The following is a 24,480-nucleotide window of genomic DNA, read 5'->3' as shown; positions in this document are numbered from 1 at the left end:
TTATAGTAGTAAAAGACTTTATGTTGCAACCATTGTTTTGTTTGTTTGATTTGGGTTTTACGTCACACCGACATAGTATAGGTCATTTGGCGACGTTCCAGCTTTACTGGTGGAGGAAGACCTCAGGTGCCCCTCCGTGCATTTTTTTCAGGCACGAACAGGCACCAGAGTAGAACCACAACGTTTCGTAAGCTAGCTGGATAGCTTCCTCACATGAAAGAATCCAAAGTCCCTGTCGGGTTGCAACATTGACTTTCAATAGCAAATATATACAGAAGGCATAACTATAGAAAATGGTCAAATTCCATATGGAACTCCATGGATATATGATATAAAATAGTCTGATTTTAATAGATATTTCATGGCAAAATAATTTGGATTGGTAAGAATGTCCTTGGTAATTTTCTGAACGGGAATCTGAGTAAAACCAACGACATTCTGTAAGCTAGCTGGATACAGGAATCAAACTGCAGCAGTAAGGTGTAAGTGGTTTAAAATCAACGACCTTAACAATCCGGCTATGGACTCCACAAATATTTTTTGTCTAATAACTTTGGTTTATTGATAGCTGTGAGAAGGTAGTGTAAGTTATAAAGGTTATATGAGATTATAAATAGTATAAAATATATCATAATGCTCCTGGGCACTATTATGACCTATGTAAATGAGTCTATGAACAAAAGCTACACTGTTGAACGACAGCAGGCTTGACTTTTCTCCAATCAAGAGTCTGGATAATCAAAATAAGAAAACGGAAGTTTTCATATATATCACACAAGCAAATATCTTAAGTGGTTGACATATGGATGTTTCATGTAAAACTTTAATGAGTAATATGCTGCACCATAATCTCCAGACTGCCATCTACTCATATTTCAAGTTTAATAAAAATATTTTCAGTTCTTTTTGCGCTATCATTGGATCCAGATTTTGTGTCAAATTTGCCATATTTTCAGTCTATTTGTTGCCATAGCCACCGAAGTTTTCAACATAGGAATAAAAGAAAAAGATGTGCATAATTTCAACACTGCCATCTATATATAAAGTTTCACAAAAATATTTTCAGTACTTTTTCCGACATCGCAAATCCAGCTTTGTGGATGGACGGTCGGGAATGACCAGTAAAATGGACATCAAGTAGGAGGTAATGCAAGTTATATGAAAAGATTCTAGACAATTCAGTCCTACTATATATAATAATCATACTGTATGACTTTAAATTTAGTCATTTACTACAAATATAATATAAATATTTAAGACTGATATATTTCATACTTTTATTTCTCAGCAAATCACTAGCTACCAACATATATTATATCACAGACAAAAACTTATACCGTTTTACAGTAATACAAAAATTCTAAACTTGACAAAAATGTTGTTTGCTGGTTATTTATTATGAAGATTCTATGATAATTTGTTCTGTTTTTTGTTTCACTAGTCATAATGATATGAACATGTACGTAATTCAAAGAGCTGTCATTGATAGAAATGATATCAAAAGTATCTTCAATATTTTTCTGTCAATAAATTTAAATACAGATTAAATTGACTTATTAATAAAACAACAACAAATTATGAAAATTCACTTAAATATACAGACATAGGTGTCCATGTTTAAAACTATGGCATCGTTATGTAAGGAACATATTTCATAGTGATGACAAAAATGGTCGGGAAAAAATCCAGCAATTGGCATTTCTTAACAAGACCCATCATAATTGTAAGAAAACATGTATTTTATTGAAATTATCTGAACAGGTATGATAGTAAAGGCAAATTATTATCGATTTATCGGTGTATTTGTCGATATCTGTCATCCTATATCAATATAACTTCAACATTTTGTTTGCATTGAATCTATGACAGCTCTTTTAATTAATAATGCCAAATACACATGTAATATGTACCATTCTGTCAGTGAAAATAATTTCAAAAACTGAACCATAAATGTGGGCCACATGAGTAAAACAGAATTTTTGGTCGAGTAATAACTTTGATCAACTTGTAATCATAAAGCATGACTATATGCTGAGCTTAACAATGGTAGTTTCTATATGTTAAGTTTTATTGTAAAATATAGTTAGATCTATAACTTTTGTAAATAAAGTATAACTAAAGTACCAGTTTTATATACATGTTAAGTTAAAATGTACTATAAAATGAATGTACAAGTGAAATGAATGACAAGCCCTACAATAGTCAATTAATGTACAAAACTAGTACATGTAAATAAAAAGAAGTCTTGTTGTGTTACAAGAGATCTGAAGATTATGAAAAGAAACATGAATTATACAATGTTTTCAAGGTGAGCTGAATTTTCTATTTCAAAATGTTGACTTTACTAATGGTGAAAGACCAATAACTTATAATAGCAAGTAACTATGATAAAACAACTGTCTCTTATATCAATGTATGATGTGTATGCACGCGAATCTATCAAGTTAATATTACCTATCAATAACAAAAAAAATATAGTAATTTCCGTGGTTCACATCAGTCATTATTTCTTGAAGCAAAATATAAAATTGCAAACAATTATGGAAAATATAAAGTTATTTTGACCGAGATTTACACTGAGATTGGCATGTTACTTAAACATTTTTTCAATGAACAGAAATTACTGGTAAAGTTTTTGTTTACATAATAATAAGACACTGCTAGAGCATTTGATCATAATACATACATGTATAATACATTGATGATAATATGAAGTACAAGATCAATCAAACATTATATGAACAAGAGCCATGTCAACATGGCCATCCCCCGCCGAATGTGTTTGCTCATTGGAAGAATTTATATGTAGTAGAGCAGAATAATTCCATTTTAAGAGGTCTTTTGGTAATGAAAACTGATGGCTGAAGTGATTACAGATTTGAAACCAATGTGAATACTGATGGCTGAAAATAAGAAAGGGCAATAACTGGAAAATAATGCAGGGTAGGTTATCATTCTTGTGTGCTGCACCCCTCCTCAGTAAAATCTATCAAGCTATGAAGTTTCAAGTTGATACCTCAAATACTTTTTGAGATAAGCTCTGGACAAATAGTATGAAAAAAAAAACAAAGGGCAATAACTCAAAAATTATGAAAACTAGAGTTATCATTCTTGTGCACTGCACACCTGAGTGAGATCTATGCACCTATGAAGTTTCATGTTGATATCTCAAAGGCTTTTTGAGTTATGCTCTGGACAAAAATTAAATTTTGAAAAATAACAAAGGGCAATAACTCAAAAATTATGCAGGGTAGAGTTATCATTCTTGTGCACTGCACTCCTCCTGAACAAGATCCATCCACCTATGAAGTTTCAAGTTGATACCTCAAATACTTTTTGAGACAAAATAGTATAAAAAAAACAAAGGGCAATAACTCAAAAATTATATAGGGGAGAATTATCATTCTTGCGCACAGCATTCCTCCTCAATTAGATCTATCCACCTATGACATTTCATGTTGATATCTCAAACACTTTTTAGTTGTGCTCCACTCAGGTGAAAAATTAAGTATGAAAAATAACAAAGGGCAATAACTCAAAAATTATAAAAGGTAGAGTTATCATTCTTGTGCACTGCACACCTCTTGAGTGAGATCTATGCACCTATGAAGTTTCATGATATCTGAAAGGCTTTGTGAGTAAAAATATGCTCTGGACAAAAATTAATTTTGAAAAAAATAACAAAGGGCAATAACTCAAAAATTATGCAGGGTAGAGTTATCATTCTTGTGCACTGCACTCCTCCTCAATGAGGTCTATCCACCTATGAAGTTTCAAGTTGATACCTCAAATACTTTTTGAGATATGCTCCGGACAAAAATGTCGGTCGGAAGGACGGACAGACGGAGACTATTTCTATATCCCCCGCCGCCTTTTCGGCAGGGGATAATAATGAGACATTTTATTTGTATAAACATATTGTACATTAAAAATGTTAGGTTATAACAACTACAAATTTTTCCTTTACCAAGTCTCTAATCTGAAGATAAACTTTTCTTGCAGAATTTCTTCTTTTTTTATAAAATAAAGAAAATGGATTTCTGAAATTGCTAAAAATGTATATGTGTCAGTAAACATGTACAAAGGTTAGACTAACTTTGTGTTATCAGGTTAGCATCAGACAGTGTTCAGTAAGTAATCACTTTATAACACTGTCTTCATTCTCTGATATAAAGTTAGTGTAACATTACAACAATGTTTATACCAACATATCTATAACAATATAGATGTAGGAACTAAAGTAACAACACAAATCAAAGTATATAAAATTCTATATAGTCAGCAGTTTTTAAGATAGGGTTGAAAAGTTAACAGGATTTTATACAGGATATATCTGACTGGAATAAAAAGTTGAAATATTTCTCTGCGTAGTGAAATTTAACACAACCCTTGACGAGATTACACTTACAACACAGGGATTATTATACAGTAGTTTATATATTACAAAATTGCTTAACATCATAAAAATAATAAAAACATAAAATCTTTGTAGTTTCTGTGTTTACACAGATGTTAGAAACAAACAAAGCTCTGGTTAACCAGGTCATATATTGGTTGGATAAAGTAAACAAAAGCTAGCTAGTAAAGAAAATTTTGATAATTTTTAGAAGCTTACAATAGTAAGGTTTCTTTATGTATAAAGTTCCTCATTGACAATGGAATGTATTCATGAACACTATCTTTGTCATACAAAAAATACTTAGTTATTAAACTAACAAAAATACATAAATTGTTTAATACAATAAATAGCAACATGATATATGTAACACAATAAATAGTTTTTTCATATGCATAGTTTAAATTCAAGTAAATCACTTCATATAAACAATCAATTCAATGTGCAACAAGAAATGTCGAACGGCACATATGCCTCTTTCTAGCCATTGACTCATATTTTTGGTAATTTTGTGATAGAAGCTTGCCATAAATGGGTACATGGAAGTGTTCCGTTATGGAAAAATAGAAAAATAATGACCTACTAGTTATAACCAATCAGAGTGTGAAATATAAAGACCTTGACCTTTGAACTAGTGATCCCAAAATCAATAGGGGTCATCTACTATATATGACTATTCAATTTGTGAAATATGAAGATTTTGTGATAAATAGTTTTCAAGATAATGAGGGGAACCATTCTGACATTTCAGGCCTGTGACCTTGACCTTTGATGAAGTGACCCCAAAATCAATAGGGGTCATCTACTATATATGACTATTCAATATGTGAAATATGAAGATTTTGTGATAAATAGTTTTCAAGTTAATCAGCAGAAACGATGTGATCTACAGACAGACAGACAGACAAGACTGACTGACATAACTTAAGCAAAACAATATACCCCCTCTTCTTTAAGAGTGGGCATAGATAAAAGTAATTCATCATAATAAAGTCATGATACTGGTGTAACTTTAAACTTTTTTTTCAAGTAATGAAGTTTGAATCAAGAAATATGCCTTAATGAACAAAAGATAATGATAAATTTTATGGATACACTTAGTTTACTGTCTACAATATAGAAAACACTTTATTTGTACATGCTTTGATTCAGCATCATATACAAATTGTTTAAGCCAACCAGAATTCCAGAAAATTCATTTGTATTATAATAAAATAATATATGTACTATATTCTCTATTTGGAAGACATTTTATCACAAACATTACACTAAGGCCTAATTAGTAAGCTGTCTAATGAGGATGGAAAGGTTCATTATCTGTAAGAGTTGTGAGATCTTCTACAAGTCCTTGTTCTATCTTGCTCATTCCTTCCTTCAAAAACTTCATATAGTGTACTGAACTTGGCTCTGTAAACCTGGATATAAGAAAACATTCAAATATCTGACATGTTAGTTTAATCATTTTGCTTTCAACATAAAAATTAGAAACAAAATGATGTTGATGTTTGTAACTACACTATTTCATTGCCAGGTCACAGAGTTTGTAAAATTATTTAATACACATATGTTGACATTGAAAGTGTATAACAAGAGATGAGTTGAATCACTTGCAAGCAAGCTTATATACTGGTTTCCTAGCAGTTTCTGTCCCCTAGCAGTTTTTCGGCCGTTTATCATTTTCGTCCAGTACAGTCTATTTTTACCAGTAGGCATGGCATCCACATTACTTCATCAATCAGAGAGACATTTGTTTTCTATGCTAAACAGCATTTATTGTTTGTTTGTTTGTTTGTTTCATTTTACGCCTTTCTCAACAGTATTTCAGTCATATATAGGCGGGTAGTTTCCTAACCATCGTTCCTGGAGAACAGCATTTAAAATAGTACAACAATTTATATGTTTTGAAGTTTTGCCTGTTATTAAAAGTTACATAAGAGAACTTGCGACTTTCAAAAATAAGCAATACCTGGGGAATTCTAGTTTGAATATCCATGCGCAATAACTAAGACCCCATTTTAGGTAAATCAATACTTGGGAAAATATTTTTGCAGACGACACGGAAAAGGTTGGAAAGTTCTGTTTGTCTGATAAAACCATCTTAACATTGCTTTATGGTATTGAATTATATTCAAAATAAAAAGATCCGGAAAACTGCTATGAATTTTTGAATAAAGGTGAAAAAAGGTGTTACATTTCAGGCCTATATTCAAATTTAAAAGTAAAATGAAAGTGCAACATTAAACACATGGCAATGCTGGACAGGTACCTAACTTTGTCCGGTCAAAGTTTTGTACCCCTCCGTAGACTGATTTTCATTTTCTTTGTTAAAAAGTGCGATTTGTGGCCGGAAACTGCTAGGAAACCAGTACATGAAATACAGACATTACAAACTGGGCTTTTGATTTTTTGGTAAAAAATGTGTTAACTGCAAAATTTTATATTCAGTTACCTAAAACATAAACTGTTGTATTATAATTTTACTTTGCTTGCTTTACACTGTATCGACAAGCCAGTCAATAATTTTCATTCCATTTATTAATATTGTAAATGCCATGCTAACTAGCCAGCCTTATGTCTTATGATATCAAGTGTTCATAGCCAAAAATAATCTACTTCTTTATTGTTACGTAAAATGATTGAAAAGCCTCATGATAAATTATTTTTTTTACTCTAAAGGTTAAAGTGAAGATCATAGCTATGACATTTTTGTAAGCATCATCTGAGGGAGTGGATAAAGTGCAGACTCAAGTACTAACTCTGTTTTAAACAGAAACATTTCTTAGCTCTTACAAGACTAAAACTGGAATAGTTTTACATGGGGTTTGCACGCAGGCCAGCATAATAATTGTTATTACCATATCAAAACTTGGCTTCAATGAAATATCATTACTTGATTATAATCATATTTTCTAATTAACTCTATATCTGATATTTACCCAACTTCTACGACACTAGGTTGTGTATCGAGGAAATGATTAGCATTGATTTTATGAGCTATAGTGCCATTAGAATATGCTACAACCATCATCACCGGGAAACTGTAATGCTCTAAGAAATGACTGGCTACCTTAGCTATCTCTGGTTGGGTCGAGTCATCTTTCAATGTCTGAAGATAAATAACTCAATGAAATAATAGATAACTGAAATCTAGGAAATTGAATATAAAAAATATTTTATTAAACTGAAGTGTTGATATGTTAAGAATATTGCTCAATAGCTCAAGTTTTCATAATGAAGATGTCATAAAGTTGACTTCAATTTTTCATGAAAGTTGATAATTTAATCCATTAATTCATCCTTGTAATAGAAATGGCCAAAATTCGAGATTAAGTTACCTGCAGATCCATCTCCAAGACAAACAAGCTATGTCAGATGGTCAAGTTGATTAAATAGCTTACATATATAACTTGTGTACCGTAACACAAGTTATCATCTACACTATTAGATTTGATGGAGATGAAAAAACAAAAACTGAACTAGATTAGTCGGACAACAGAATAACTAGTATTTACCTCTAGATCTACAACCAGGGACCAACCACTGACAAATTTCTCTGTCAGAAGTTGTATAATGGGCGCACTCTCCAGGGTAACATCCCTGAGGGTACGCCCTGAACCTCAGCAACTCTGATCATCTAATGCACCCCATAATAATATATGATGCATTATCTTGTTCTCCTTATTTGCTATGTCTAGAGACTCTGTAAAATTGTAGTATCGTACCTAGAACAAAATGATGAAATAATAACTTTATTACAAATAATGTCACTGTCATAATGATAACCAATACACTAGGTTATTTTCTGTTCTAACACGACCCACATTTTTCCCCATTGAACATAGAAGAACCGAAAGTGTGTGTTATTATGCTATAAATCACCGTTTGACGTTCTATATTTAGACATGTGACGTAATCATTATGCATGTGACGTAACCACGCATTGTTCAGATGCGCATCATTATATCACTCGGGCTACGCCCTCGTGATATAATTCCTCACATCTGAACTCCAAACAGTGATGTTATTGAGCGATAAAATCACAGTTTGGGATATATTATTTCTTAAATGTATGTACATATACATGTACACTAAAAAATAATTATTTCAATATTTTAGTATAATAATGTTGTAGTGTGTTTAACATTATGTTTTGTTGTAACAGATGAGAGCTATAAAGGAAAATTTAAATTAATGATTTGTAAGAAGGAAGTAAATTTATAGATACAATATAAAGGACTGAAAGATTTGTTCCTGTTCCTGTTCAAAATGAAGCAAAAGATCACGATGAAAGAGAGCCATAATGGCCCTATATTGTTCACCAGAATTTACATGAAGAATTTCCCATGAGGCATAACTATATGAACACCATTCGGAACTGCCTCGGCTATTATCTATAATATTAACCTCGGAAACAATACGGATTGAAAGTAGTTCTACCACGTGGTTTACAGATGTAAACAGAAACAGAGATAATGTAAAACGAATGCATATATTTGACATCTATGTCTGTTCCGGTACTCTTATGCTTGAAAATAAGTCTGACAACAATTTGTAATTTAAATATGCCCACTGATGTTCAATTTTAAACAAATCCGACTAAATGTCAACAGGTTGGTTTTTTGTACTTTCGGTTTCTACAGCCTTATTTGTAAATATATAAATAATGTATTGTTTGCTTTTGTACCTATGAATTCACTTATTTTAAGTGGACTTTTACTATATATATTGGAAATAAACGTGTCAACAACTCCCAGCATTAAATTACTATTTGTTTACATGTTTAATTTCTTAGCGTAGGTTAGACCGGAATACTGCATCCGTTCTGTGTATTCATACTATTGTGTTCGAGGTCCTTATCCGAAGTCTGACGGAAAGGGCCGAGTAGTTGCGATTGTATGAACACACATCTCACCATCTAACAGGACTTGTTTTTTGTTTGTTTGTTTTTTCATAAATTTAAATTATTTATCAATATTATTAGATGATCATTAGATGATCACCATATTATCTTATCTGTGAAATAACATCAAAATAAAACTAACAATTTTTATTCTGGGAAAATTTTCAAAGTTTCCCAATACATAATAAAATTTGTTTTAAATTAGTTGAAGCATGTATAATTCTAAGATAAGTAGAATGGAAGCTGCCTATTAATTTATTGACAGAGAAAAATTATAGAATAAGATTTCTGATTTACTTTCTGAAATGGATACATTTCCTTTTGAAGATTTCTCAATGCTTCTTCTTCTGAAATTTCCTCTGACCATGAAATATCATCAACATCAAACTTTTTCTCACTTATCATCTCCTCAAGAACAACACTATTGCCTGGTACTGATGGAGCGGTGATTTTCAGGGACATCTCCGGTAAATAGCCAATATCTACAACCATATTGTTACCTCCTTCCAGCCATTCCATATCTGTAAATAACACATTATACAATGACAGATAATATTTTTCTTGTTTTACATCATAATAAACATATCTCATGCAAGAGTGAGATATTTCTGATATTTCACATACATCTAGTGGGAGTGAAATACAACAAAAATTCAAATGCAAGAAAGATATAGATCCTATTCACCAATAACACAAAACATCCTAAATAGTAATTTCATTACATAACTGTTAGTTTCTGATGGTTTGAAGGATATGACAGTGCTTGATAGTAACTTACATTTTGGGCAGCATCAAAGCTTGCTGAGTGAACGCTAACGGGCAGGTATCTAACATGCAAGAATCTTGTTTATGAATTCATTGCAGTGAGTACACAATGTATGATTAATCTAATAATGACAACATTGAATTTAATAGTTTCACTCTTTACATGTTGTCTATACAGTAACTGTTTCATTCAAAAGTTTATGCTACAATATGGAAATTTCACCCTATTTACAGAAACAGTTACAGGAAAACATAAAAACACTTACCAACATTTAACTTCTTATTGTTGGGAACATACATATTAAAATGTACAATATGTTTCAGATCTTGTGTGAGAATAAGTTTTCCGGTAAACTGAGCCGGTGTGAACCAGAACGGGAAGTTAGGGAGCTGGTTCAGCTGAAATTCAGCATGGATCCTGAAAATTTTAAATAATCAAGCATGTGAAATAACTTCAGACCTGACCAAAAGGTAAATTTTCTTACAATGTAAATACATACAACATAATATGGTAAATAATTTTAGGCCGTTTTTCTCAGTGACATTGATCTAGACCCTATGAATATGTAACTCTTAAAACAGAGATCAAAATGTCCTAACTATTATATTTTCTGTATAAAAAAATCATAATAGTGTTTTGCAGCATAAACAATGACAATTCGTATTCCTGCATTTCTTTAAGATGTAACGTCATTTGATGTATTTATTATTGTAGATTAAAAGTATTCGGCTGATGAACTTATGGAGTTTGTTGCCATTTCTCAAATATTTATTTTCTGATTAAATTTTTTGCAGGACAAAAACGACAATGCTGACAACAATGCAGTGATTATAATAGCTAAACTTTTTCTTTAAAACAGAAGAGCTAAAAATAAAAGTCATTGTTATGTAACTAGCCAAGATTATGAACTTTGTATTGATATTTTTGTAAATTATAAAATAATTGGCTTGATAAGAACTTATTTGAAGATATATATACAACTCATATGTTAAGGTTTAAGGTATTACATCTAGATGAAGGAGCAACGATTCAATTACTACGAGGGATGATCAAAAATAAACCGGACTGTGACTGGCAATTGAAGAATTTTCATCCTATCACTTATTGATATATATCACACTTAATCGGAAAAACAATACCTGTAAACTGATACTATATCTAATCTGATAACGCAAATAGCTTGTCCGTAACAGCGAATTCAAAAACCATGGTAACGCACACCCGGCGCAGTGCGTAAATTCGCCTTGACATCAGGTGCTTCATGTTGCGTGTATTTTACAATATAGCACATTTAGATTTCAAAATACCCAAAACGTCATGTACCATATCTTTGACGTTGTCAGTAAAAATGACTTCATTTAAACCATATTTATATTTACAATCACAATTCAAACGTCACATGTTAATGAAATACTTGCGTTAAAACTATGTCGTCTGAATGTCTCGAAAATTGATCAATAGGAAAAATTTGTCAAATGTAAGACCAGAAACTGTTTAAAACGTAGAAAAAGATTATGGCTATCAAGGGAAAAGTTTCAGAAAGCCACAACAAATTTTTTAGCTTAAAGGATTAAGAAAGGATAATAGAGAAATAGAAAACAAGTACCGGTAAGAGAGAGACAGAAAAAAGACATTTTCAAGGACGTTGGTGACGTCAATCGCCAAGACGTTGTGACGTCAATCTCCAAGACGTTGAAAAATGACAGTCGATTGACTGCGGACATTGTCAACGATGTTCGACAGTAACTACAACTCTGAGGATCTTAAAATGATAATAGTTATTGTATTCTTGGTTTCCAGTTGTATCAATTATTTTCTTATTTTACGCAGTAGTCTTATGGAGAAATTGTGTCAACAATTTAACTGTTCAAATTAGCTATGCGTTTTATTTATTTTAAAATAATGACAATTTTGATCATAGTTGTATTATTCTGTTATTTTTTCGTATGTAACATATGCATGCCAATAACAGCATAACTTTTTCTTTATTAATTTTCTTGTTAGTATTTTTTGTATCATTTAAAAGATAGATTCCGATTTATTTTCCGTGTTTTGTTATGTAAATTCATTTACCAGGTTAAGAATCATTTACAAAGTCCGGTTAATTTTTGATCATCCCTCGTATAAACCATGAGATATAATAATTTATTTTGATAAAAACTAAATATCAAAAGCTTACAAAAGTGTTAATACATTAAATTATACCTGAACACTATTTCAATATATTTGTCATTTTTGGCTCGAACTGTTGCTACAGAACCTCTAGGTTTGAATCGTGACTGAAGGAAAGGCCTGGGATGAAATATTGTCAGCAACCTATGTAACGTCACATACTCTGTTTTGACAGATGGTGGAAAATAACGATTGCTGGAAATATCTGATACCATTGTCTGAAAAAATGACTGTTCATCTTCTACGATGTAATAAACTTTTCCAATGTCAAAAGAATGATCTTTTGGTAAGAATACATCAAAATGGTGCACAGCAAAGTTGAGAAATTCTTTGTTGGCAGTTTTCCAGCTCTTGAGGCCATGTAAGGGATCAGGACTACCAGCCTAAAGATATAAGAACACAAATATAATCATAGAGTTATAATAATGCTTACATTAAAAGCAAGACAATGTCCTATATGTAAAACACATCAATTTATCTCTTTATAAAAGCTTAGCATGTATACAAATGTACTACACAGTACAGCATTCATTTTAAGAGAAAATTGACTATAATAAAATATGCTACATTAACTTAAAAAGAATCAGTTAAATCTGCAATTAATTTAGAAAGGGTTCTGTACCTTTTGCATCATATATAAAGACTATAAGAACCTAAATTGTTCTATTGATAGCAAGACTTTTTTTATTTCTGTATAAAATAGAATGTAGAGAGGTTTCCTCTTATTCCGATAATGCTCCTATTTCTGAACAAATTATTATACTCATCTGATAATTAATGATATCTTTATTAACATTTGATACTGACATTTTTTTCACACAATAAATTTTTTCTGAATACATATAAGGTAACAAAGCACATGTTGTAAAACTCATCAAAGATAGATGGTTATCCGAGGATAATTTCTGTCATTATTGTAGGACATTTAGAATAATCAAGTAAATGTGTAAACAGGGAACATTACAGAGCATGGTTAAAAGACGGACACGGCAAAGAAAGAAAATAAGCTAAAAGAAAAACAAAAAAAGATTACATAAGAAACCTTTTAGAGAATAAGATATTTGGGGGGGGGGGAAGGGGGGAGGGGGGAAGGGTAGGAGAATTACATTTTGAAATGAAACAGATAGAAAAGAGGCAAACAGAAAGATATTATTAAGCAGTGAAAGGTAAAGACAGACAAGAAGCTTATAAAGAAACAGAAGCTTCTGACTGAGTTGATTGTATGCCTAGTAGTGCTCCTGATTATTTTAAATGTAAAACACATTACTGTACTACAGAACACATTGTTCTAGAAACTTTCATCTCACCCTGGTTTCTGACATACTTATTGAAGGTCAAGGTCAGCTTCCATTTGAATGTAAACCTAGCTATTATTGACTTTATGTTTATCTTTTGAAAGAATATCAAACTGTGATAAAATCATGAGGTCTACATAATTTTAGTGGTTGGCCTGTATTTTTGCAGTTTCAGAATGGTGCCTCTATGAATGGTATATGATATATTACATAAAATAAGTGGAAATTAAACAAGAGGACCATAATGGCTCTATATTGCTCACAAGGGTATGATTGCTTTAACCAAGGTTGCTACTGACCTTGTAAATGAGCTGGAAATCATCAAAACAACCTTTCTGACAAATTTCCAGGATATTTGCGCTGAAAATATTACCTTTCTAGTGTTAACAAGGTTTTTCCATATTTGGACAGTGTAACCTTGTTTTTAAACCAGTTTACCCTTTTTCAAATTAGAGCTAGAAATCATCAAAATAATCATTCCAGGATATTTAGGCTGAAAATATTAGTAGAGTATTAAAAAGGTTGTCCATATTTGGGCTCTGTGATGAAGTAATTGATCCCAGATGACCCATTTTCTAACTTGAGCTAAAATCATCATAACAACCTTGCTGACAATTTTCAAGATATCCTAACAGCTCTCTTTATACTTTATATATTAGTAATGCTAAAAACTAGCTAAAGCGGTAACATACAGTGTATATAACAGGGCAACTATCATACATGTACATGTATAACAAGACTAGCAGGACTATATACATGTATACTCATTTTTTCAAATCTTCTTTCACTCATGAATATAAATCAAAGAAAAAAAAACAAACATACTAGATATCTTCTACTTTCCTGGAAGTATTCAACCTGAAAATATTGATTAACTTACAATCAAAATCAACTCTGTTTTAAGGCCTATATTTATATTAAAGGGCCTCCACTGATGTTTAAAAGCATAATTATATAAATTATTTGGAAAATCTTACATAATTATATCAACTGAGGCACTTATGGGAAAACATGAATTAGATAATAATGAAATATACTCTAAATTTCTCAATTTGAGTTAAAAGTGTTTGTGTTTATGCGATTTTCATTTTTTGTGGCCTTTTGCACAATAAATCCAGTACTATCATGTCATCAAAGCTCAGTGAAGTCCCTTTAATAACAAGTGTCTGGTAAACTTCAGGCAAGATGACGATTTTTTTTTTTTTTACATTTGCTTTGAAATATATATGAATAAATATATTAACATGCTTATTTTAAATGAAATAACATAAACTGTTGATTTTCATGATCATTGTCTATGTGTATAATTTCCTGTATCTGAAAGAGATTTTATCATAAAAGGACATGTTAGAAAAAAAGATATCTTACTGTATATCTAACAGCAAATAGTAGCCAACTCATCTGAAATAATCACACAAAGTTTTTCTTAAACAAAATTTAAGGGAAATTTTGCTTTTTAAAAAAAAACAAAAAAACATCATATCACTGTGCATTTAAAAGGATTTAAGAATTTTGCAGGCTAACAAGAGCTGTCCCTAAGACAATGCACCTTTCTATTTTAAATACTAGTACTTGCCTGGAAAAGTGAAAGTCTGAAGTCAAAATATTCTAAACTGAAAATGGGGCATAATTTTGTCAAAACCCAAAACCCATGATAGTTATGTCCATTTGTTTGGAAGTAGGAATGATTGTCACTAGAAAGTATTCAAAGCTTGAAAGCAATACTTCACAAATAAAGGAAATGAAGGGGGTGGAATGAAAAAACAAAAAATAAGACAGATACCAATGATGGTACTGATGCACAGGTTAGTTCAGTAGCTCTCCCTATTACATAAATATAATAGTCGAGATTGAAATGAACTCAGAAGAATATTTTAGTATAAGTGAGGTAAACTGTGTATATAAAGGGAGGTAATTTGAATATGTAAGTGAGGTAATCTGAGTGTGGGAAGTGGATAAGGGGAAAGTTAGGCTGGTAAGGGTGAGAATGGTATTTAAGGGATAAGTCATTACTAATCAAGGATAAACCAAATATTCTTTGGTAAACCTTAAATGAACAAGAGCTGTTGTTTCAGCTTTCTTAAGAATTTGATGTTTTAACAACTAATATCAATCTTAGTTTTAAAGATTTTTGACAGACCTAAGATAAAAGGTTGTAAGATTATATTATGCAAACCAATCAGTGAGAATCATATTGCAAGCTGGAGTTTGTATACAACCATATATCTGGTGAAAATCTTCAAAACAAATTTATGATACAACATAATATCTTTCCTGGAGGAAAAGGGGAAATTTTAAAAAAATCTACACCAACTGTGACTTTAAATCATTTTAACATTATGATTATCAAATGAATATTGCTGATACAATGGTACAGTAGTATATATACATTATTTTGTAGTAGAAAAATAAGGTTTATGTTGTATTGTTTTGCATTATCCCAATAACAGACATTTCAAGGGTTCAAATCCTAGCCAATTATCATGTCTATAATTAAATCATTCCATAGAATAAAAAAAAGAAAACATACACACATACAAGTCTATGCAGGCTGGTGCCATTTCCTGCACATTTTATTGGCACAAGCTTCGGCTGTGTTTCTAATATGAATAAAGTGTATTAAAGACATTTAAATAGATAAAATAAACAACAAACTCTATAACTCGGAAACTGATACAAACCGCTCCAGCCCCCTTGTGTCTGTCAAGGTCTCTCATCATTGATGTAAGTTCAAGAGGTTTGAAACTCGGCACTACTGTGACAATTTCATCAGCAAATGTTAACTCTTGGTCATACTGGATATCATCATCACTTGTAAACTACAAACATTGTACAAAATGCTAAAGTGATAAACTAATATCATTCTATAACCAACTGATAACATAACTCATTCAGCTACATAACAAGTAAAATTTATTTCACTGATATGTCCCAGTTAAGAACTATTCAACAATTGCAGGAAAAAATATATAAGTGGCCAGACTGCTCATTCATTAAAGCCATGGTAGGAAGTTTAGAGGGTCTAGGGTTTGAGTCTTAGTGATTTAGCAAATTTTTCTCACACGGTGACATTTGGTGCACAACATGGGACTGTGATGGTATAGACCTCATTGTTCTCTGTAACATTTAAAATACTTCAATGAAATTTAAAATAATTGGAGGAGTAAGTCACAATTTAGAACTGCTCACTCAAAAGTGAAGAAAATGTGTAAGTGACCAGATAGTTTAGAGTTTAGTCAGTAGAGCTGCAGTATGGTGTTTTGAGAGTCTCACACTTGAGTCCCAGTCAGATTGTACAATTGTTGTCACCATGTGACAGCTACATGTATATCTCCAGCCACATGATACAAACCATGAGATTAAAGCCTAAGTAAGTACTTAATGTACCACACAATAGGAGCAGAATTCAGTATGTCAGCTTTATACCATGACACAAAGAACACAAAAATTGAGTAGTGATAAGCAAAATATTTTTTATAGTAAATGTCATCATTTTGAGATATAGCCTAATAGTTATAATAACATTAAAATATAATTATAAAGTTACATAATGTTATTTTGTCATTCAAGTACATTGTAAGTTACTAAGAAATACATTTATAGGATTAAGTAAAGTATTCAAATTTATGCTTTAATTTACTGCGTTCATTTGTCATGTTTGTCAATGGTAATTGTGAGATGTACCTGTATAAAATAAAAGAGTATAAAAGAGTAAAAGATTTTACAAATATTTTTCACTGAATCATTTAAATCTTAAAGATGGCTGTTATAAGATCAGCTGGGTATACAAGTTCTGTGCCAGTTTGGTTCAAAGCAAATTAAAAATGAAACTGCCATCATATACACTAGGCAAATATGCCTAAATCAGGGGCCATAAAAATGATGAGATAATCTACCAGTTATAGCATTATTTCTATGCAAGATCACATCACAACAAATAATTTGACTGCTATTGTGCAAACATGAAATGCTTGTAAGACAATTAATAGGCAATAGTTGCATACATGTGATATCTCCCTATTTAAGAGGGAGACTCCCTATTTAGGCTGTCAAATTTTCAGATAATTTTTCTAAAATACAATTGTAAGGGGTGTTTTCACAAAATTATAAAATCTATAAAAGTATGTAGTTGGGCTAGTTCTGGCTTCCATAACTTTATATGTCACTTTTATTTTGACATTGTGCGACAGTAAACAGGTGTAGCAGTACTATAAAACCTGTTCCCTGAAGTATCTTTAGCTATAGTTGGGCTAATAAAAGCACTCTATTTACAATAAAATGGACAGGTATTATGAGCTTACTTATCAAATAAGCAGTAAGTTTAATAACAAGAATTGAAATGTCTTACATTAGCATGTCCACCATTTACAAGATGATGATACATTGGTTCAAATTCTTGTATGGATATATAGCCATCATCATTCCTGTCAAATGCTCTAAACGTCTGGACTCCTGAATCTCCAAGATTTATTGCAATCTCTTCAGGTATTTCACTTCTTCTCATATAAATGTATACACTTCCAATTAAACAAGCAAGTATACCAACTAGCACAGAAAATGTCCAAAATATGCATTTACAGTAGCCCATCTTTTTTGCAATGATAGTTTTTCCCTCCTGTTGTTCTTTTGCTAACTTATCTTCTGATGTTGAAGACATTTTCAAATATCTATAACCACTATGCTATTATAAACATGTCTACGTGTCCCTTCACACATATCTTTCCTACAATAAAAAAATATCCTCTTTAAATATTTTTCACTACTTCCTCCTTGAAATGCAGATAAAAATTTACTGTGAAACAAAGTTATGGCGAGTCACAAGTTTTGGTAAACAGGAAGATAAATAAATTGATATTGATGGTGTTAATGCTTTTGTAAAAAAATCTATTCAAAAAGCATACTGTAGCATATAATATATAGAGCAGTGTAGTAAATGACTGCGTGATTGAATTAATTTATAGTTTGTTTTTTTAATCTGTATCATCAATTCATTTGATCAGGGTTCTATTCATCTTGTTTTTAAATTTCGTTTCATACCACATCGGATTAGGGATCAATTCCAGGAGATTGTCCACTTTACAAAATCCAGCAGTAGATCTACAGTAGTCTGATTATATCAACTTTTAAATTTTAACAGTGTTAAGTTTACTGTACAGTAGACTATGTTCAGTATCGAGTTTCGGCTTATTCAGTTATTGAAAATAATCTTTAGGGCATACCTTTCGTTCGATTTAAAATAAACAGCCTGAAAGAAATTCTATAATGTCATTTTCCACGGATCAATTGTCAAATAAATACAAGTACAGTACTGTACAGTAATTACTTTTAGATCTAACTGATTAGAATACCGTCATTTCTTTGAACTTTGAACTTTGAACTTTGAACTTTTATTTTCAAATTCTAGGCCTCTGAGAGGCATCAGAATACAACATATTAAACATGAACAAATGACGTAATACAAAATTTGCTATATAACATGAACAAATGACATGATACAAATTTGCTATGACTAGATAAACAGAAAATTATCATATCAGACTAAATTTGAGAAATATCAGACAAAATTTGAGCAATATCAGACACTGAGCCATTTCTAACACATAGGAAAATTTGCTATATAACATGAACAAATGACCTGATACAAATTTGCTATGACTAGATAAACAGAAAATTATCATATCAGACTAAATTTGAGCAATATCAGACACTGAGCCATTTCTAACACATAGGTGATAAAAATACATGTTAGCCTTAAGAAACATAATATTATACTACACAATACTATTTACTATCAAAATGTATACATATATTACACAACCTCGTTTATCATTTGAAAACATGCATTACTTTCCTGCAATAAACAGCAAGTTTAACAAGCTCGATTTTGTCTGTACTATTCATTAGCAATGAATATTTCAAAGTATTAGGATTACTAGTATATCTTACTGAAATATATTTACGACGCTCCTGCTTAAAAAAGTCACACACAAACAGGTAATGAAATTCATCCCCTAAAGAGTTTGTATTACATAAATGACATGTTCTTTCATCTCTCGGGATACCAAAGAATCTCCCCTTTTCTATAGGTAATCTATGGTTCGTACATCTGAACTTTAAAATAGCATTAGACAAATGGTAAGGTAAAGTATCTAGATAATTTTCAAAAACAAAGGAATCTTTGTATATTCTGTAATTAAGGCTTTTACTGGACTCAGCCACAAAACTATGCCATTGTTGTAAATATTGATCTCTCAATCTAGTTTTAACAATGTTCTTGAACAATTGCTGTGAAGAAGGTATATTATACATCCAGTAATTTGACATGCCCAGAGAGTCCAATCAATTGTGTACATAATTGATCCAAGGTAGTTTTACATTGTTATCATCACTACACAACTTATAAGAAACATTATACAATATATGACATATTTTCTCAGGTTTAGCATTTAAAATTCTATTCCAGTAACATAAAATATGAGCCTTAACATGAATAGACAAAGGTAGCACCCCTAGTTCACCATATAGCATACAATTAGGAGTGCTTGTTTTAAACCGAAGAATAAGTTTATAGAATTTTAACTGAAATTGATCTATCAAGTCTAAATTTTCAATTCCCCACACTTCACTTCCATATAACAAAATGGGTGCTACCATTGTATCAAACAAATGTATTTGCATACTAATAGGCAGGTTCAGCCTTCTAGACTTTACTATTACAGAGAACATTGCTTTTCTAGCTTGTTGTAACAAGTATTCTTTTGTTTTAGTAAATTTACCATTATACGAAAACTTTACGCCAAGATATGAAAAAGAGTCGACTACTTCTAACATATTACCTTCAAAAATGAAATTAGGAGCATTACGAATACCACGTACATTTTTACAAAATACAACAATTTTAGTTTTTGTAGGATTAATTTGGAGACTCCACATATTACAGTAACTACTCATTGCATCAAGTGCCTTTTGCAATTCATCTGCAGTTTCAGCAAAAATTACAGTGTCATCAGCATAAAGTAGTATGTACAATTTAAAATAAACCTCAACATCGAAGTTACTCAGAGTGTCATTTACTACTGAAGATAATGAAACTAGGACCATTATAATGTTGTGACAAAAAACTGGCTTAAATCATTCAAAAACAAAAGAAAATAGGACAGGCGAAAGATTTTCACCTTGCCTAACACCTGTATGACTTGTGAAAAAATCTGACATTTTACTAAAGGAGTTCACCTGAACACAAGATTTAGCTTTTTTATACATATCATATATTATTTTTATACATTTACCATCAACATTATTACTTAACATTTTTTGCCAGAGTGCAGTTCTATTAATGCTATCAAAGGCTTTCCTGTAGTCAATAAATGAACAATACAGTTTTTTACCTTTAGACAAATACAGATCAATTAACCTACTTTCGATTTACATCTTGAACCCGAATATTCGAATTTTACGATATGTATATTTTTTAAATGTGATATAAAATTAAATATAGATATACCAATATATTTTATTAAAAATAATTATATAGTAGAAGATTAGTTTTATATATTTTTTTAACATTTTGAGGTTTATTCAATCGCAACTTCTCGGTCCTTTCCGTCAGTCTCAATCGCAAGTTTTCGGCCCTTTCCGTCAGTCTCATAATGCACACATGTACATGACCACGCCCACTTATTTTTATAAATAAAACATTTTTTCACTAGTAAATGTTTTTTCACTCAAAATGTCAATAAAACAACAAAGGAAAGTTATTCCATATATACTATAATAATAATAATAATAATAACTAGAACTATCACTAAATGTGATTAATATGCTTCGGAAATGAGGATGTTACTAGTAACAGAATACCTTGTAAAAGAATTGAAATATAGAGTTATGGTTGTGGGCAATTAAAGATAGTTGTGGTTCTTATATGTTGCATTTCCTTTCAATGTGGTTGGCCATTGTTGAAGTTTAATTGAATTACTCTGTAATAAGTCCAGAAAGACAAAGAAAAGGAACAAAGAGCAATAACTCTATAAATACTGAAGATAGAGTTATAGTTCTTGTGCACTGCACTTCCTCTTATTGTGCTTGACCATTGTATGAAGTGGTTTTGAATTCCAACCAGTACGTCTTAAGTTATGCTCCTGACAAGGAAAAGTATCAAAGGGCAGTAACTCTGTATTTTGTCAAAATGGAGTTATGGCTCTTGTGCAATGCACTTCCTTTTAATGTTCTTGACAACTGTATGAAGTTGTACTGAATTCCAAACAGTAGTTTTCAAGTTATGCTCTGGACAAGGAAAAGTAACAAAGGGCAATAACTCTGTAATTAGTCAAGATGGAGTTATGGTTCTTGTGCACTGCACTTTCTCTCAATGTGCTTGACCATTGTATGAAGTTATATTGAATACCAACCATTAGTCTTCAAGCTAATGGTCCGGACAAAAAATCAATGGAAAAGTAACAAAGGGCAATAACTCTGTAATTACTTTAGATAGAGTTATGGTTCTTGTGCACTGCACTTTCCCTTCTTGTGTTTGACAATTGTACGAAGTTGTTTTGAATTCCAACCAGTAGTTTTCAAGTTATGCCCCGGACAAGGAAAAGTAACAAAGGGCAATAACTCTGTAATTGGTCAAGAAAGAGTTACGGTTCTTATGCACTGCACTTCCTCTCAATGTGCTTGACCATTGTATGTAGTTATATTAAATTCAAACAATTAGTCTTCAAGTTCTGGTCCGGACAAAAAAAAGCAATGGAAAAGCAACAAAGGGCAATAACTCTGTAATTACTTTAGATAGAGTTATGGTTCTTGTGCACTGCACTTCCCCTTATTGTGTTTGACAATTGCGTGGTCATGTACATGTATACTATCGACTGCCTTTGGTCTAAAACAAAGAGTAATTTAATGTTGTGAGTTGTTGACAAGTTTTTTTACCAATATATCAAGTAAAAGTCTGTCTAAAATAGGCAAAATCAAAGATATAAAACTTAAAACATGTTAGAAGTTAACAATGCTGAATGTGAAATTCTTTGTCCGTCAAGCAAGAGAAGCAGAACTGGTTCAGGTAACTGACCAAGTATCTTTTTTGAAACTGTATTAGAACACCAAAATTGAAAACTGTTAATTAAGATTCCAGTCAGTGTCCGTTGAACAAGTCCGGTTGTTTCCCTCGAATCCGTCCTGGTGATCCTTTCATCCATCCTCCCCCTCTCTCGGATTATGCTTCTAGAAATATTGTAAATATTGATTTTTGGATTGATGCTTTCTGTAAACTGAGATTGCTTTATGCTACCGTAATTAAATAAAACTCAGATATAACAGAAACAATGTTGTTGTATTTCCCTTATTAATGAATAACGTCCGTCTTACCCAATAAACTTATGTAAAAAAAAATATCAACAAACTCATAAACATTAAGCGAATCCGTTGAGCATCAAATAACAGATACTTTGGGTGTAGAGCTCCAAACGTGTACTATAAAATCAAAATAAAATGTTTATTTGTCAACTCCAGCTCATATATGATATATATAATTATGTGCTGGGATTGACAAATATACATTTTATTTAGATTTTAAGGCGTTTGGAGCTTAACACCCCAACAAGTGTGTAAAATGGATCAAACCAGTGATGCTGAATTAATTAGGCCACCATTTAACCATTTATTTCCTTAAACTGCTTTCAATCCAATGAGAAATAAAATTAATTATGACCAACGCTAAAGTTTTCGGACGGCAACGTCAACAACATGACTGTAGCAATATAGCTTTTTCTTGCATATCAGACTGGCGTTTCCGTGAGTTTTACCCATGCCGGAAATTTCATCTGGCATGGGGGGTGCCAGATGAGTCGCGTGCCAAACAACAACGTCATTTTAGCGCGCTTTATGAATGAACCGCGTTAAAATGACGTAGTTTTAGAAGGGAAATATGTGCTAAGGATGACGTCATTTCGCCGTTGTTATTTAAGTTGTAAGTTCATACGCTATTGTTAGAAAATAGTTATGGCTGAAATGACTTTAATTTCCATGAAAATATATCATATTGAGGTAAACCATTTTAAATATGAAATAATATGGCAGAATATGCAAGAAAAAATATCTAACATATGTTTGCGGTTCGGTTCGGAATATCCGTCCCTCGGGAACCCGCCCATGGGCGGTAACTCGGCAAGCCTCGTTACCGCCCAATGGGCGGGTCCCCTCGGGACGGATATTCCGGTCCGAACCGCAACATATGACAGATATTATTATTCTTCTTCGTAAAAGTCTAGCTAAAATGACTTAAAATCAAGGTTATTAATGAGTCAAGGTCAAGTTTAGTCTGATCTACTTCAAGGTGTTGTCCAAGTTTGAAGATGGGAACAGCTTTGAAAGCTAGAACTTGTTTATTCGAATAAGTCAAGCTAATAATAATAAATATGTGTAGTCAATATTACTATGTATTGTGCAATTTTAACCAGATGCGAATTTAATGCATGTAAACGCTTTTCTTTTCTTTTCTTTTCTTTTTTGACCATTTTACACAATAAAAAGAGTCACCACCTACATGTAGCAGGGGACTACACTCGACTTCTTATTTCTAATGTCAAACACACAAGAATTTTGAAGTAAGTTTTCTCGTAATAAATAAATTCAAATTTTATATTGTACACATGTATAAAAAGGATTCCGATATGAATTGTTTCTCTTTCATTATTAAGCTTATGAGCTGTACTGTTGTTTTTTTGTAGCAAGGGGAATGATTTGCATGAAGAAAAGTAATGACGTTGTTGGGCAAAGCCAATTTCGATCACAAAGCTATAATTTGAATATTATTAATACGTTAGTACGAGGGGTGTTCAAATATGAATGCAACTGGGCCAATTTTCAGAAGTGCTAAACAAACACTGCCAAAATAGTTATCTCAATCTTTGAAAATTATATGCAAAGTTTTAGTTTTTATATTCAATTTTTA

At 31.6% G+C, this 24,480-nt stretch overlaps 1 protein-coding gene across 5 annotated transcripts; it reads right to left on the bottom strand.

Annotated features, from left to right (window-relative positions):
• Nucleotides 1–1,265: 1,265 nt before the first annotated feature.
• On the bottom strand, nucleotides 1,266–21,004 carry LOC132734966 (selenoprotein N-like). Of its 5 annotated transcripts, XM_060721869.1 has the most exons (12): nucleotides 20,944–21,003; nucleotides 18,749–18,885; nucleotides 17,878–18,252; nucleotides 16,211–16,348; nucleotides 14,898–14,930; nucleotides 14,355–14,387; nucleotides 12,268–12,617; nucleotides 10,328–10,479; nucleotides 9,594–9,817; nucleotides 7,909–8,118; nucleotides 7,333–7,502; nucleotides 1,266–5,811 (listed from the first exon to the last, which is right to left on the bottom strand). In XM_060721869.1, exons 3-12 carry the CDS (start codon nucleotides 18,184–18,186, stop codon nucleotides 5,688–5,690), a joined length of 1,743 nt encoding a protein of 580 aa, XP_060577852.1. In that variant the 5' UTR covers nucleotides 18,187–18,252; nucleotides 18,749–18,885; nucleotides 20,944–21,003; the 3' UTR covers nucleotides 1,266–5,687. The 5 variants fall into 5 exon arrangements, with proteins under 5 accessions (XP_060577852.1, XP_060577855.1, XP_060577854.1 ...); XM_060721872.1 differs by lacking the exon at nucleotides 14,898–14,930 and having other exon boundaries at nucleotides 20,944–21,004; XM_060721871.1 differs by lacking the exon at nucleotides 20,944–21,003 and having other exon boundaries at nucleotides 18,853–18,871.
• Nucleotides 21,005–24,480: the final 3,476 nt, after the last annotated feature.

Source organism: Ruditapes philippinarum, unplaced genomic scaffold, assembly GCF_026571515.1.
Source record: "Ruditapes philippinarum isolate M1 unplaced genomic scaffold, ASM2657151v2 ctg150_1_1_1_1, whole genome shotgun sequence".
NCBI lineage: Eukaryota > Metazoa > Mollusca > Bivalvia > Venerida > Veneridae > Ruditapes > Ruditapes philippinarum.
The sequence above is the reverse complement of the archived record's forward strand: the minus strand, read 5'-3'. Positions and strand labels throughout refer to the sequence as shown.